At 38.1% G+C, this 15,420-nt stretch overlaps 1 protein-coding gene and 1 pseudogene across 1 annotated transcript in view; one reads left to right on the top strand and one right to left on the bottom strand.

Annotated features, from left to right (window-relative positions):
- The window catches only part of LOC136856778 (regulator of microtubule dynamics protein 2), a 119,220-nt gene that overhangs the window by 49,173 nt on the left and 54,627 nt on the right, over positions 1 to 15,420 (top strand). Inside the window, exon 3 of the mRNA XM_067134883.2 lies at positions 708 to 813. Within this exon, the coding sequence (XP_066990984.2) occupies positions 708 to 813 (106 nt within the window). The remainder of the gene's footprint in view (positions 1 to 707; positions 814 to 15,420) is intronic.
- On the bottom strand, positions 4,155 to 10,000 carry LOC136857754 (uncharacterized; annotated as a pseudogene).

The following is a 15,420-nucleotide window of genomic DNA, read 5'->3' as shown; positions in this document are numbered from 1 at the left end:
GAGGAAGCTCCCTTATTTTATGGGATCGGTAGTGCTATTAACAAGCCCAATTTCTTGCTATATCTGCTACCTGCTATTTTGAAACTAATGAGTTGAGACATGTACTCCTTGCGACCACTTTAAAATCTGCTACTTCTGGCAAGTTGATGATATTAATAAAAAATAATAATATTCTATTAACATAGTTTCAGAAAAGTATCAGTCTTATCTGTGATACTGTAGTATCGTTTGATATTAAGTATTGAGAAACCTTCTTTGCTATCCTTAATCTTTAATTTGTGTAGTGACATTCTTCAGATACTGAACTTTATCTTGGAGACCAGTTACCACAGACTTTGACCCTTAATTCAACAGTAATTATAATTCAAATGAGATAAGTAAATAAGCTCTCCTTCCCTGTTCTGGATGTCGTAAACACTCAGCTTTCATACAGATCAAATGTTTTAATCTTTGTTAAATTCTTTCTTTAATGTTTGAAAGAATTCTCCTACTTTTTGAAGATGAAAGTTGTTAATAAATATCTCGAGTTCATTGTCAATAGTAATAATAATAGTAATAATAATAATAATAATAATAATAATAATAATAATAATAATAATAATGATGATGATGATGATGATGATGAGTTTAACCCAATATTTTAGTCATAGCATAAAGTAGAATTGATCGTGAAACTCAACAGAAGTGTTGATATTGTTTCATTTCAGAGTGCACCCTCTGTTGGTCTTCTGTGGCGACTGGCAAAGGCAAGCCATTTCATGGCCATAGAATGTAATGAAAACTTAGAGAAGAAGAAAGAGTATGTTCTGCAAGGTGAGCATCCTAACTTATGCTGTTTGTCAAATTATTTGAGGTAGATAAAAAGTAAATGCTGCTGGAAGGAAGCTTCGAAGCGGAGATGACAGGAGCAGCATGTTACAAGTTAATGGTATTTTCAGATTAATCTTTGGTCACCCTGCACATATCCTGTTTAGTAGATATATAGATGGGGTTTAAAGCGATAATCTCTATTATACAGCATGTTTAAAAATAAAATCACAATATGTATGAATATTGTTGCATGTTTCATCACAAAAGATGTTCAAAATAGCCCTCTACCTCTTCTGCGCACAATGCTACTCTTATCATAATTTATGAGCTTCATGTTCTGTTTTGATATGTATGAGTATAGTACTAGAGGGTGTTCCTCCTAATCAATATAAGTTTAGTTGGAATACAGTTATTATTATTAATAAAATATAATATAATATAATATAATATAGGAACCTCCGTGGCTCAGACGGCAGCACGTCGGCCTCTCACCGCTGGATACCGTGGTTCAAATCCTGGTCACTCCATGTGAGATTTGTGCTGGACAAAGCGGAGGCAGGACAGGTTTTTCTCCGGGTACTTCGGTTTTCCCTGTCATCTTTCATTCCAGCAACTCTCTCCATTATTATTTCATAACATTTATCACTCATTAATAAATCACCTTGGGAGACCCCATTGTAATAACAGCCTATATATGTTTCATTCATCACATCCCTGACACAGTCAATAATATAATATAATATAATATAATATAATATAATATAATATAATATAATATAATATAATATAATATAATATAATATAATATAATATAATATAATATAATATAATATAATATAATATATAATCCTGGGCATTGTCGGTTGTTTTCCTGGAGCAATAGTACAGAGGGAGAAGTCCTAATCACAAAAAGTTTCTTGTGAACCAAATTTATTGAAATTCTCGCAAAAAGAAAATGTTCAAGGCAAAATTATTCTTTGTGTACAGTTTATATGATGTCTTCAAGGCTGGGTAGCTGAGTTTTCAGGTGCTGTTGTCTACCACGGAACCACGATCCAACCTAGGCTGCATTCCCCATAGAATCACAGTCCAACGTAGGCTGCCACGATCCCTTGTTGGTCGGATGTTCTGGACGTTCTGGCAGCAGGATCACTTCACTCGGGATTTGATTTGTACAAGTGTCCACATTATAGAGTCCCCCGAATAGATATTAACACGTACACTTGGTATTTGTAAGCACTATCAGCACTGGTTAACACTTTTTCATAGTTCAGTCTAATGGCTGATTTGAATGCACATTTGGTTGAAGTGGAGGGACTAATTTAAATGAAATAAATTGTTTGTGTTTGCATATCACCTTTAAGTAAAGAATAATGTTCAGAAAATTCCAGAAATGGATAATGTTTGTCATAGAAAATAACTATAGGACATAAGAGTTTATCATCTTTCACACAAACCCTGCTTATTTGAGTTATATGAGTTTATTCATGTGATTCGACACTGCTCAGTGACTGTCCTATTTGATTGTATTACTACACAGTTTTAACGTAAATGAACATTCGTAGAATTGTTTGATCACAGTTCTAACTCTACAGAAATTGTTTAAATCACTCAAAAAGTATTAAAGTCACTCGAGTAATATCTACAAGTTAAGCAAGACTTTTGTGCCTTTAAAGTTCATGAACACATAATAAATGCTCCTATAAGACACTTGTCTATCCTGTCACTGTTCTTTAGCAATATTTACAAAGTTATGTGGTCACTAAATCGTGTAAGATGTTCTGAAGTTTCATTGGAAGACGTCTATTATGTTTGTAATACTCGAAAGAGCAAAAGTTAAAGTTCATTATTAACTTGGAGTACCTATGAGAAATATTTAAAGTTTCATTTGAGAAATGTCTATTACACTTAAGACACTCAAAGTAAAAATTTACGAGCTCGATAGCTGCAGTCGCTTAAGTGCGGCCAGTATCCAGTATTCGGGAGATAGTAGGTTTGAACCCCACTGTCGGCAGCCCTGAAAATGGTTTTCCGTGGTTTCCCATTTTCACACCAGGCAAATGCTGGGGCTGTACCTTAATTAAGACCATGGCTGGTTCCTTCCCACTCCTAGCCCTTTCCTGTCCCATCATCGCCATAAGACCTATCTGTGTCAGTGCAACGTAAAGCAAGTAGCAAAAGTAAAACTTCACTGAGTTAATTATGCACTAAGGCACATGAAATGTTCAAAGTTCACGTCGAAGCATATATTATTACCTTTGAATACTCGATGGTTTATCTCTTTCCCACGGGTTGCGTAGTAAAGCGTACTCACTTTCACACCGACTTCCACTGCCATATGTCTGCCAAACATATAATTTTTGGAACCAGTGAATTCCGTACGCTTCCTAGATGCAACTGTCATACACGGAATCCTAAATAAGGTGTTCTATTATACGTTTTCTTAGAACAGACAGCTGACTGAATGTAAACACATTGCAGCAACATGGCTGCTCAAAACCAGTTGAATGTAGAGGATATTTGTTAAGAATTAGATTAATATGTTGACGAATGCAATGATAGTGAGTTTGAAGTTGTAGGTATGATAATAAAAATGGTGTGCAAAGCCGTTGGGATAGAAGATGAATCTGAAGGAAATCGAAATACGGCATGGGACAGGAAATTTTCATTCAGGTACCATCTCCTTTTAAAAATATTAGACCTACTTGTACAAAACATAATTATCCGTTTTAATTCTCCAGTTAATTCTGTTTCGTACTATGGGCCTCTATGTAATTACATAATCTTGCAACTAATGTCAATTTATCTTCCAATCCCATTCATTGAAAAATTGTTTATAATTTTTACGTCTGAGAGGAAGTATGATTTGCTATCTAAATATCTTTATCCGACGGATCCCAAAAATGAAATAAATTGGGGATTCAGGGTGAATTCCTGCATTACCAAGAAAATAAGAGCCCCATCTGGTCGGGCAATTCAGACTGACTTTAAGAACAAGCAATTTAACATTATGCACCATATTCAGTGCTTCTTGCTATATCATTCTGAACGGGGGAGGGAGGGTCCTGCATGTAATTAGGTGACCTCATTGTATCATTTTAGAATAACTATAGTGTATTTTCCATTGTTACAAAATTTGAAAGCGATATCTTAAGTGGTTTTTACAGACTAAGTTATTTAGTGAAGGTTCTCCACAACTATACCTGACAAGCAAATTATTACTCCAGGTTTCGCCAGACAGTTAGTCAAAGCTAGTCCATGGGAAGGGTTAAATCACAAGTCCTGATATTGACCTTAATAATTCAGACACTTGGGGAATATTTCTAAGTTCGCTTTCACACTTCCTATTTGTAGTTCCATCGCACTCGTATTTCTGTAGTCACTCGTTCAGAGTTCAAGTACTTTGAGTAGTATCTTGGTGTATCTTGTAGCAGGTCCAACTGGTATGGACCACCAGTTGCTAATACTATCTGGCCGAAGCGAGGCCTTTTATACCTGTCCGAGCCAGATGTTATCTTCGTTATCCAATACCTTCAAAGTTTAATAACTTTTGATTCCTTGGAGGCATTTTCTTAAAATTCAGGCCAGCATACGTTTGAGATGTGTTGATCACAGTGATCTAGATTTTTATTTTGCTATGATGATTATTACAGAAGTTTTCAATTTTTCTGCTATGGACGGTTCTAGGGTGTATGATGCAATTTAGCCTTGCCCGTGATCCAGGTTGTAGCAGCTGTTGCTGTGGCAGGTAGACTAATCAACCCCTGTCAGATGTGGAAATAGGCACTGAGGCAAGCCGAAGTGAGTTGCTCATTTCCTTCGTGTCACTTATAATTACCGTGAGAAATACTTGATGTATGTGTATTCCCGGTGCAAAATATATATATATATCATAATAATATAACTGTGTACCAACTTGACTTGTATTGATTAGGAGGAACACCCACTTGTCCGATGCTACTCCTCTCATCATGCTCTCTCATACTCTTGTTAACATTGCTGATGTGATCGTTGCTGTTGCTACAGGAAGTTTACACACAAGGTCACCCCATTTGCAGGTAATAGACTTGAGCATGCTAATAGTCCCATAAGAAGAAATCAATGAGGCTTAAATCAGGCGGTGCTGGGAGCATAACCTGGTGAACCAAAAAATCATGAGACAATACATATGTAAATTTATGACATTTAGGTACCGTAATAATATTATTTATGTTTAGGTGTACATTACTCACATGCTGAGCAATCCACTTGCAGAAATCCTCATGATGGGCATGATCATCCGATTGCAGGCATTGAGGTGTTTGCTGTTTGAACAGGTGCTGGTGTAGATTATGTTTAATAATTCTATGCTTTTTAAAATGATGTATTCTCAATGTGTGTACCATAGCTCTATGGTAACAGCTCTCTTAGTATATTCACTTACTCTGGATCTCTTTGATATGTCCTCAGTGAAAATGAAAAATGAAAATCTACAGCACGTTTCCAGTCATTTGACCGGATTAGGAATAGAATGAATGAGACCCCCATCTAGCGGCGAATATAGGAATTGTGCCGGCTGCCAAAGCCTGTCGCACTCCTCTGGGATAATGGTTAATGACTGGCAGATGAAATGAAATGATATTCAAGAGTGTTGCTGGAATGAAAGATGACAGGGAAAACAGGAGTAATCATCATCATCATCATCATCAGTTACCCGTCTCCAGTTTCCCAGGTGCGGTTTATGAGCGCTCGTGACTTCAGTCAATTCAGGTATCATTCTTCTTCCTTTACTTGGTTCCAATCCACTCCCTGTATGTTTTAGATCTTGTTTGACTTGTTTGATCAGTCTCCTTCGAGGTCTGCCTGTAGGTCTTTTGCCGTCTAAGGTTTTCTTCAGCCATTCCTTAGTTACTGAGTAAGAATCCATTCTCATTACATGGCCATACCATTTCAGTCTTGATCTGATTATGGTATCACATAACGATTCTTTTACTTGAATCTCTTGGTGAATCCTCTCGTTGTGGACCTTACCTCTCTTGGTTGTTTGTAGCATTGTCCGGAGGAATTTCATTTCTGCAGCTTGGAGTCTACTTTCATCTCTGCCTGTGATGATACAAGTTTCAATGCCATAGATTGTTACGGGCAAGAAGTAAGCTTGATAAAGTGTTCGTTTGGCTAGTATTGGAATCTGGCTGTCCCAGAGAAGGCTGCTAACCTGATAGTAAAGGACAGCTCCTCTTTGAACTCTGTTTGTGATTTCAGCATTTGATTGGTTATCTCCAGTCAGGACACTACCGAGGTGGTTATCTTCTTGCAATTTCTGTCCATCTACTGTGATATTTGCTTGTGTCTTTTGCCTGTTAACTGTCATAACAACTGTCTTCTTGAGGCTGGTTTTAAATCCAAATTCCTTAAAATGACAGTGTTGTACAAACACTGCCAGAGCTGTGTAAGGATAGGAAATGGCTATTCCAACTGGTTTGTAACAAGTAAAGGAGTGTAACAAGGCAGCACTTTGTCACCTTTACTATTTATCACAGTGATGGATGAGATAATAAAAAGAGTGAAACAGCACAGCAAGAACAGTACATTCGAGGCATTTGCATATGTGATTTGGGGAGGTAATAAGGAAGTAGTTCAAGAAAAGATTAATGCTTGTACAACACTTTTACTTTACTGGAACGTTTCTCCTTCTCAAGCAATCCCAAAGTATGCTGTCAGAGGCTTTTTCTAGGTTCAGAAAGACAAAGATGACATTCTTACCCTTTTCCCAATGTTTTTCCATTATCATCCTAACAGCGAAAATGATATTGTTGTTGATCTGTTACTTCGAAACCCGTATTGTTCTTTCTCAAGTTGTGGTTCAATGATCTTTTGTATTTTCTCTATCACTTTCTCCATCAACTTAAGTCCATGAGACAGGAGTGTAATTCCTCTATAATTGCCACACATCGGTCTATTTCCTTTCTTGAAGACGGGGACTGTACAACCCTTAGTCCAGTCAGTCGGGATTTTTTCTTCATTCCACACAGCATTCATCACTCTAAATAGCCACTGAAGTCCATGAGTTCCAGCACCTTTAATCATGTCTGATCTCACCTCATCAAGGCCAGGTGATCTGCCTTTGCTCATACTGTTCAGAGCATTTTCAATCACAAACCAGTTCATTGGGGTTCACTTTTTCCAGCCTTGTTCTCAGTATCCGATTCCAAATCTTCTTGAGTGATTTCTGCTGGGTCTGTTCCATTATACAAGGAAGAAAAATCCCTTCTCATCTCTTCCCGAATATCTTTCTCTCTCCACATTATAAGTCCATCATCTCTTTCCAATGCTTTAATTGGTACAAGAATAGTTCTTTTGTTTTTCACAATTCTGTACAGAAGTTTCTTATTTTCTTTACTGTCTTCTACTAATTTGTCAGTAAATTCAAGCCAGTTTTTTTTCTTTCTGAGATTTAATTACTCTCTTTGCTCTGAGTAACAGGAGTACCCAGAGAAAAACCTGTCCCACCTCCATTTTATCCAGCACAAACCACACATAGAATGACCGAGTTTGAACCACAGAACCCAGCGGTGAGAGGCTGGCTTGCTGCTGCCTGAGCCAGGGAGACTCACCCTATGTCCTCGCTAATTCAGTAGTTTGAGTTCCCAATTAGCCTGCAACCCCAGGAATATTGGCTACTTCTCCAGTTTTATGTTGTGTGGAGCAGATTCATGTACCACAATGAAAGCTCCTACAATGGACCAAGTTGACCATCCATTACTGCAGAGTATGTATCTAAAGACTATGGTGCATGCATATGAAAGGAGACCTGTTCCCAAGTTTCATTCTTGGATATTTCAGTACAAACAGAAAAGTGCTTAACCAAAAAGTGCTTAGTTACACTAGATCTTCTATTTGTAACTCGTGTATGAAGGTCACATGCAAATTAATATGTATAATATTAAATTAAAGAAACACATTTCATTCTTCTGACTTATATGCTATAAAATATTGATAATTTTGAACACGCTGCATTCTTAACAAGAGTACCACAAAAATAATCTTAAAGATTTTGCAGCATATCTTTCATTGATGTTATAAAAAACAAAATAAATTTAAACCTGTGCTTGTCTTTTAATAGACCCTGTAACTCTGAAAGCAGGTAAATAGCTTAAATATATGTTACAGTAAACTCCTTCTGTTACATGATTTAGTTTCTTTAAATCAGATGAGTATCACAAGGTAGACTCTGAGATAAAACCTCTTTTTGAACACTCTTTTCTACTTTCTTACAAATCTAAAGCAGAGCTACTTGCTCTGTGCTTTACACAGGTATATGAGAGCACTTTTGTTTGAATATAATGTGTTGATCATAGCTGATATTAGGAAATACTTTTCTCACCTGTGGATGATAATCACTAGGGCTTGGATTTTTATGACCCAAAAACTCTCATAATATGTATGCATTTATGCCCAAAAAATTGTACCAAAATATGACCTAAAACCCTTAAAATATGATGTAAAAATAAAACAACAAATGAAAAATGTATTTACTTTCAACAGTTAGTTACAGGTGACATGTCTGGTTCCTTGGCTGAATGATCAGCGTTGAGGCCGTTGGTTCAGAGGGTTTTGGGTTCGATTCCCGGCTGGGTCAGGGATTTTAATGACGTTTGATTAATTCTTCTGGCTTGGGGACTGGATGTTTGTGTTTGTTTCAACACTTTCCTCTTCATATTCAGACTGGAAACTGGTTTGGAAAAACCCTTTCTCCTGTCAGGCATTTACTAGAAGATGTAGGTTCGGAGGTTAGTGCAACAGATTGTTTTCCGTATCATACTACACTACCAACCACAACAGAAACACGCAATAGTAATTACCCTATAGGGTTTGCATCAGGAAGGGCATCCGGCTGTAAAACAGGGCCAAATCCACATGTGTGACACAGTTCGTACCTGCGACCCCACAGATGTGGGAAAAGTGGTAGAAGAATAAGGAGTTGCAGATGAAATAATGTTCATACCTCTCTTCATTTTCAGTAGAGTTACTTTGGACGATGACATGCAATTTCAGATGGTCATACTTCAGTTGTCAGCAAGTAGATCCTTGCATGTGGAGAAACTTCTTTCTATATCACACGACGTTACGGGGCCATACTTGAAAAAAGTGAAATAGTTAGCAGAAAGTTCTGGTTCATTTTTGTTGAATTTTGCTTCTTTTCCATAAAGAATGTCTACAATTTTACACAATGTTGTATATCCAGGATTTTGTTCAAGCACACTTCGTAATTTTTTCCTAACCTTGTCAGTTACTTCACCCCGAGCTTTCGATAACTCACTGTTTCTTTCACAATGCTTAGTGCATCACACAATCGCATGCCCACAGTTTCAAGGTGAGGGATGGATTTTAATATCACAGAGAAATTTGAAATTATGTAGGCTAAGTTTCTTGACATGGTGGATGAAAACAACTCTTGTACATTTTTGATTGCAGATGAATCATTTCTGTCAAAGTCATTGAAGATCATTTCAGTCTCACTGTAGTTTGTGCAGTAATAGTTTACACCATCAAGCCAAGTCTTCCAACATGTTACAATGGGTTGAGAGGGTAAGGGTATTGATGGTGCCTCTTCTTTAAACTTCTCAACACGAAGCGGAGCCTTAACAAAAATCTTCTTGGTGCTGGCAATGAATTTATCCACCTCAGGCTAGTTGCCTCAGATCTCTTCAGCCACTCAATGTAGGGCATGCACAAGACACATTACATGCACCATTTTTTAATACAACATTTGAAGACCTTTCGCTGCTTTTACTGTGTACGGAGCAGTGTCTGTTTTGAAGTTGAGTACCTTTTGTTGGTGTACTTCACCTGGCCACAACAAATTCATTGCATTGTCGAAAACAACAGCAATGGAAGAGTTTTGAACCTATCCAACACCTCACACGTCAACAGAAATGTTTTGGTCATGTTTAAGGGTGCCCACAATAACATAGGCACACAGGTACATAGGCTATCTACCGTTTACGTCAGTGGTTTCATCTATGGACACCCAAATTTTGTTACTGCCCATACTATTTTTAATTTTGTTTGTTGTATCATCATAACAGGAATTCAGATAGTTCTTTCTAAACATGAACTCAGAGGGAATGGGATAAGTCGTGTACTTTTCTAAGAACTTTTGGAAACTAGGTACTTCTGCTTTATATAGTGAAATTTTTGATGAAACCATCATTTCAGCAAGATCCTAAGAAATCTGAGAAGATGAATAGATGCACTGCCTGATGTAGATGAGCTGCTGAGTGGTTTCTCAAACAGCAATTGCTGCCTGATTTCTGCTGTTAATTCTCTGTTTACACAGCTTTTGTGTTTAACAGTATTGCAGTGTTGTTGTACTGTAAAATGTTCCTCAGCCATAATTTTCACCTTGCAGAGTTTACAAGATAAAATCGGTACTAAAATACTTTTCATCAAAATCTTTAACAAAACTTTGCAACCTCGCACTATCAGAGCACTTTTCTTTTGAAACTATACTGAACTACTCATTAGGAGATACAAAAGGATATTGTGGAGGGGCATAGATAGTTTGTGGTTGAAATTCCTTTCTACCACTTCGCAGAACAAAGGAACTGCAGGTTGTCTATCGGGAAGGAGAGGGAGAGAGAGAGAATGAGCGATTTGTTTCTTCCTCATGCACAATGAATAATACTTTGGCATCTCAAATGGGCTCATGCTGTTCCAGGTATATCTATAGAACCTTTCACTCGCAAACTGCGACCTCATATTCTTGGTAACTCCCGCTACCACCAAGTGAAGGTTGCCAAACAAACTTCCCTTCAGACGGTTGCACAAGCATTATGAAATGTTGTTTAGAGCAGTGTATGGTGATATGTTAAATGCTATATAAATATAACTAAAACTATTGCTGTTATTCAATAATTTGGTCAAAATATGACCTAACGCTAAAATATTATTATATGGCTAAATGTGCATTTATATGACCAATAAAAACTGGTTTTTCATGTTCACAAATGTTGGAAATGGGCTTAAGTTAACTTAATCATGGAGAATTAAGTCAGGATAAAAATATGAAATGCCATAAGTCTGAGACTAATGATCACCCTTTAGTCACGAGGTGTAAGTAAATATCAAAAGAATGTCAAATTTGGAAACTGGTTTGGAAAAACCCTTTCTCCTGTCAGGCATTTACTAGAAGATGTAGGTTCGGAGGTTAGTGCAACAGATTGTTTTCCGTATCTTCTAATGGACGCTAGGCTTAGTTCATAGAAGTTATGAAGCAGTAAGCTAAACTGTACATTGAGTTGAGAATTATGTTCCTTATGTTCCTTAGTGTTCTCTATTCTGATGCTGTTAGTAATATAAAAAAAATTAGAAGGTTTTGATTTAGCTTTTTTTCTACATTGATGTACTGGTATGCTATATGATTGCAGTATCGCAAGGTAGCACTAATGTTTATTGTTGTTGCTGGAGTCTGAAGAATATTTCACTGATTGCTTTGAGTGTTGAAACATTACTGTCAACTGCCTGTATAATTATGTTATTGATGATACCGGCTTAATTGTTAAATATTGTTCAGTGCTAGAAATTACAATCTGAATATTATTTTGAAGGGACAGACTACTTTACCAATATTCTGTATATTGTGAAAAAACCAGCAATTACTATTTAGAGAAACACATTATGACTTAGTTCCCTGGTCATATAGTTGTGTGAAACAGTTTAAATCATTCTATTGGCTGTGCCTTCAGTTTTTCTCAGAGAATAATGCTTGGACAAAAACAATAAAATTTGGTTTAAAAAACTAATCTACACAATGTCTGTGACCCATATGGTTTCTTATATTTCTTTCTTTAAAGCGATTTGTCTGTAAAAAAAAGCCATGAGTGAACAATATCAGATTGGTAACATTCAGAATGAATACAGTGTGTTTATAAAATAATTATTTCAGAAATTAAGAAATATTGAGGGCTCAATTTGTTATTCTGGATGAAATTACTGAGGTTACAGTTAAATGTCAAACCTCCACATCATTATGCTTTGTTAACAAGGATGCTAAAATTCAGGAGAGATATCTGGGATTCAGTAATTTTATGGTGACCAAACAGCATTTGCCTTACCCTACTGTGTTTTCTGAGTGATAGATCAGCATTGAGGTTTACAACTTCAAGTAAAAGCAAGGTATCCACCAACTTTTTTGTTCATCATTATGGCACAGGAATATATTTGGTTTTAAGGAACAGTATAAATCACATGAAAGCGTGTTAAATATTCATCTTTATCCCTCTATCTACAGAACCTGTGTGGTGGAACAACATGCAGATTGATTTGTACAGTCCTTGAACTGAGTGAAGAGCTTGTGAGACTTGAAGCTGATTTAACATTTTGAACTTACCTGGTATTTCTATAATCTGTCTATCTATAATCTATAATTTTGAAAGCTATGAGGTCTGTTTTTCATGTATGCACCGACATTCTTTTTTTTAACCAGCGTTTCCTGTATGCAGTTATCAGACTGTGCCTCTTTTAAGGGCTTCTGATAAGTTGACATGCATGCACCCCAGCGTCGGTGGGTAATGTCTGACACTTCCCACTCTGATGAGTCTAGTGTCAGACGTAAGACGAAACGCTGGTTAATAGAGCAAACGCCTGAAAAGCCTTACATCTGATATGTTTTTGATTCTTCTTCTTCTTCTTCTTCTTCTTTTTTTTTTTTGAAATGGGAAAGGAGGATGGTTTGCTGGGTTGACAACCAGCTTGTGAAAACAGCTATCGCCGAGTGTTGAGCGGCGGTAAATAACGCGACTCCCTAAGGTAGGCCAACGGTTTTGGGTGGAGGAGCCTCCTTAGGATTGGATGATGGCCCCCCATTGGAGGAAGTGCCACTGAAATCCAGTATGTTCTGACCCAACAACAAAGCAGGCAGAGGAGGAACCTCTTATTTCTTAGTTCCCAATGGCTGTGGAGGTGGAAGAGGTCATGCCAGATGGTTTGGTTGTAAAGGCGCAACTCAATTGTACTCTGAGTCTGTGGCAGTCCATTGCAGTTCTGATGCTGGAAACTGCATGTCTCATGCTATATGTGCCACAGTGAATGGCTCCAAGACCATAGCGTGTGGGTCACTCCCCAGAAAGTTACGATTCACCTTAAACAAACTCATGCCTATGGCATTTTCTCCTGCTTTTCCTCTAAAAGCGCAATGGAGATGGGATAAGGATGACGGAAGCAGGTTTGGGTAAACTGGAAGCTTCTAGTCTGGACCTGCACGTTGGCGGCAGATGTGTGGTGATCACCTTCCTGAGACCCTTGGACTACTCAGGGATCCAGTCCTGTATCTGTGACTGGGCAGACCTATTTAGGACCACCACTGCCCACCCTGAATGGGGCAGGCCCTAGAAAATGTGGGCTAAATATTGGTAGTCACTTTCAAAACCTGTCTGGGAAACTGCACTCTAAGGGTTGCTCCAACTTGTTGTCAAAATCATGAAAGAAAGAAATCTACGTTCATCACTATTGGTGCATGGAACGTCACGTCATTGTTAGACAACGGTAATAGACCAGAAAGAAGAACAGCTCTCATCAGCCATGAACTAGAGAGACTCAACATTGATGTCATCGCCGTGAGTGAAACCAGATTTGCGGGAGAAGGAAGAATCATCGAGGTTTCATCAAGCTACACCATCTTCTGGAAAGGAAAGGAGGGAAATGAACGTCGCATCCATGGTGTGGGTTTTGCAGTAAAGACCAAATTGGTGAATGATCATCGACTCGCTCCCATCGCAGTAAATGAAAGACTCATGACTCTCCGCATACCTCTTGCAGGAGGCAGATTCATTACTCTCATCTCCTCATATGACCCCACTCTCAGGAATGATGAGGATTCTAAGAACCACTTCTACCATCAACTGAACACAGTCCTCACTAAGGTGCCTGCTACAGACAAGCTTGCACTACTAGGAGATTTCAATGCCAGAATGGGGAGAGACAACCTCTTATTGGGAAAAGTCATGGGTAAACATGGAATTGGGAACTGCAATGCTATTGATCTGTTACTTCTTAGCCTGTGTGCTGAGCATGAGCTTTTTATCACCAGTACCCATTTCCAACTGCCAAATTGCTTCAAGATCACATGGATGCACCCACGCTCTAAACATTGCCATATGATAGATTATGTCATCACCCAACAGTGCGACAAGAATGATGTCCTCGTCACAAAAAGCAGCTCAGAATATTGATGACTGTTGGACAGATCATAAACTTCTTATTAGTCGATTCAGGATTACCATCCATAAAAGGCCACGAACCCACTTCCACGAATCCAACAAGGGAGAAGTTAAACACCTCTAAGCTTTAACTTGATAGTGTTGCCACAGAATGTCCGGCTCCATGGCTAATGGTTAGCATGCTGGCCTTTGGTCACAGGGGTTCTGGGTTCGATTCCTGGCAGGATTAGGAATTTTAACCATAATTGGTTAATTTTGCTGGCATGGGGGCTAGGTGTATGTGTCATCTTCATCATCATTTCATCCTCATCACGACACGCAGGTCGCCTACGGACGTCAATTAAAAATACCTGCACCTGGCAAGCCAAACTTGTCCTCGGCCACTCCCAGCACTGAAAGCCATACATCATTTCATTACCAAAACTCTCTTCTAGAACAACTAACTCGCAATCCAATCAACTCAAAGGACATAAAATGTTAATGGACCAAACTTCAAAATATCATTACATAGTCTGCACAGAAAGTCATTGGCTGTGAGGAAACGAAGAGACAAGACTTGTTTGATAATAACAATGAAGAAATCTTAAAACCTCATCATTGCTAAATGGGATGCCTATCTATCCAAACAGGATGCCTATCTATCCGTTTCTCAAGATCCATCCTTCAGAGAGAAGAAAATGTGTTTTCAAGATCTAAAACAGAAGTGTCAGTCTGAAATCAGGGAAATAAAGAACAACTGGTGGCAGCAAAATGCCAAGGAACTGCAGAAATTCTCAGATATCAGGGACTTACACAACTTTTACACAGGACTGAAAGAGTTGTATGGTCTTGTCTGTGCATCATCAGGAACTTTGATAGCTGTTGATAATACCACCATTCTTACAGACAGCCAGGACATCTTGAAATGATGGAAATAGCACTTCAGCTCACTCTTGAACTGTAGTTCTGCTGCTGCTGAAGATTTTCTTCAACATATTCCTCACCATACTCCCCAACCTTGGATGGACACTCCTTCAACCTTCTAAGAGTTTATCAAAGCTCTCAGCAGAATGAAAACAGGGAAGGCTCCAGGATCAGACAACATTCCTGTTGAACTCATTCAAAGTGGAGACTCACCACTAAAAAAACAGGCTTTTCTATCTGTTGCTTCTAATCTGGGAAACCAAATATGTTCCTTTTGCCATGAAAAACTCAAGAATATTTACAATCTTCAAGAAAGGTGATCGCAGTATCTGTGGAAACTACCGTAGTATATCCCTACTCTCCATAGCTGGAAAAATATTTGAATCAATTTCAAGTTGTTTCCGAGAGATTACTACCTGAATCTCAGTGTGGGTTTCGTGCCTCTCGTGGTACAATTGACATGATCTTCTGCGCAAGACAACTCCAGGTGAAGTGCACAGAACAAATG

This window comes from Anabrus simplex, chromosome 1 (assembly GCF_040414725.1).
Source record: "Anabrus simplex isolate iqAnaSimp1 chromosome 1, ASM4041472v1, whole genome shotgun sequence".
Lineage (NCBI taxonomy): Eukaryota > Metazoa > Arthropoda > Insecta > Orthoptera > Tettigoniidae > Anabrus > Anabrus simplex.
This window is presented reverse-complemented; position numbering and strand designations above follow the sequence as displayed.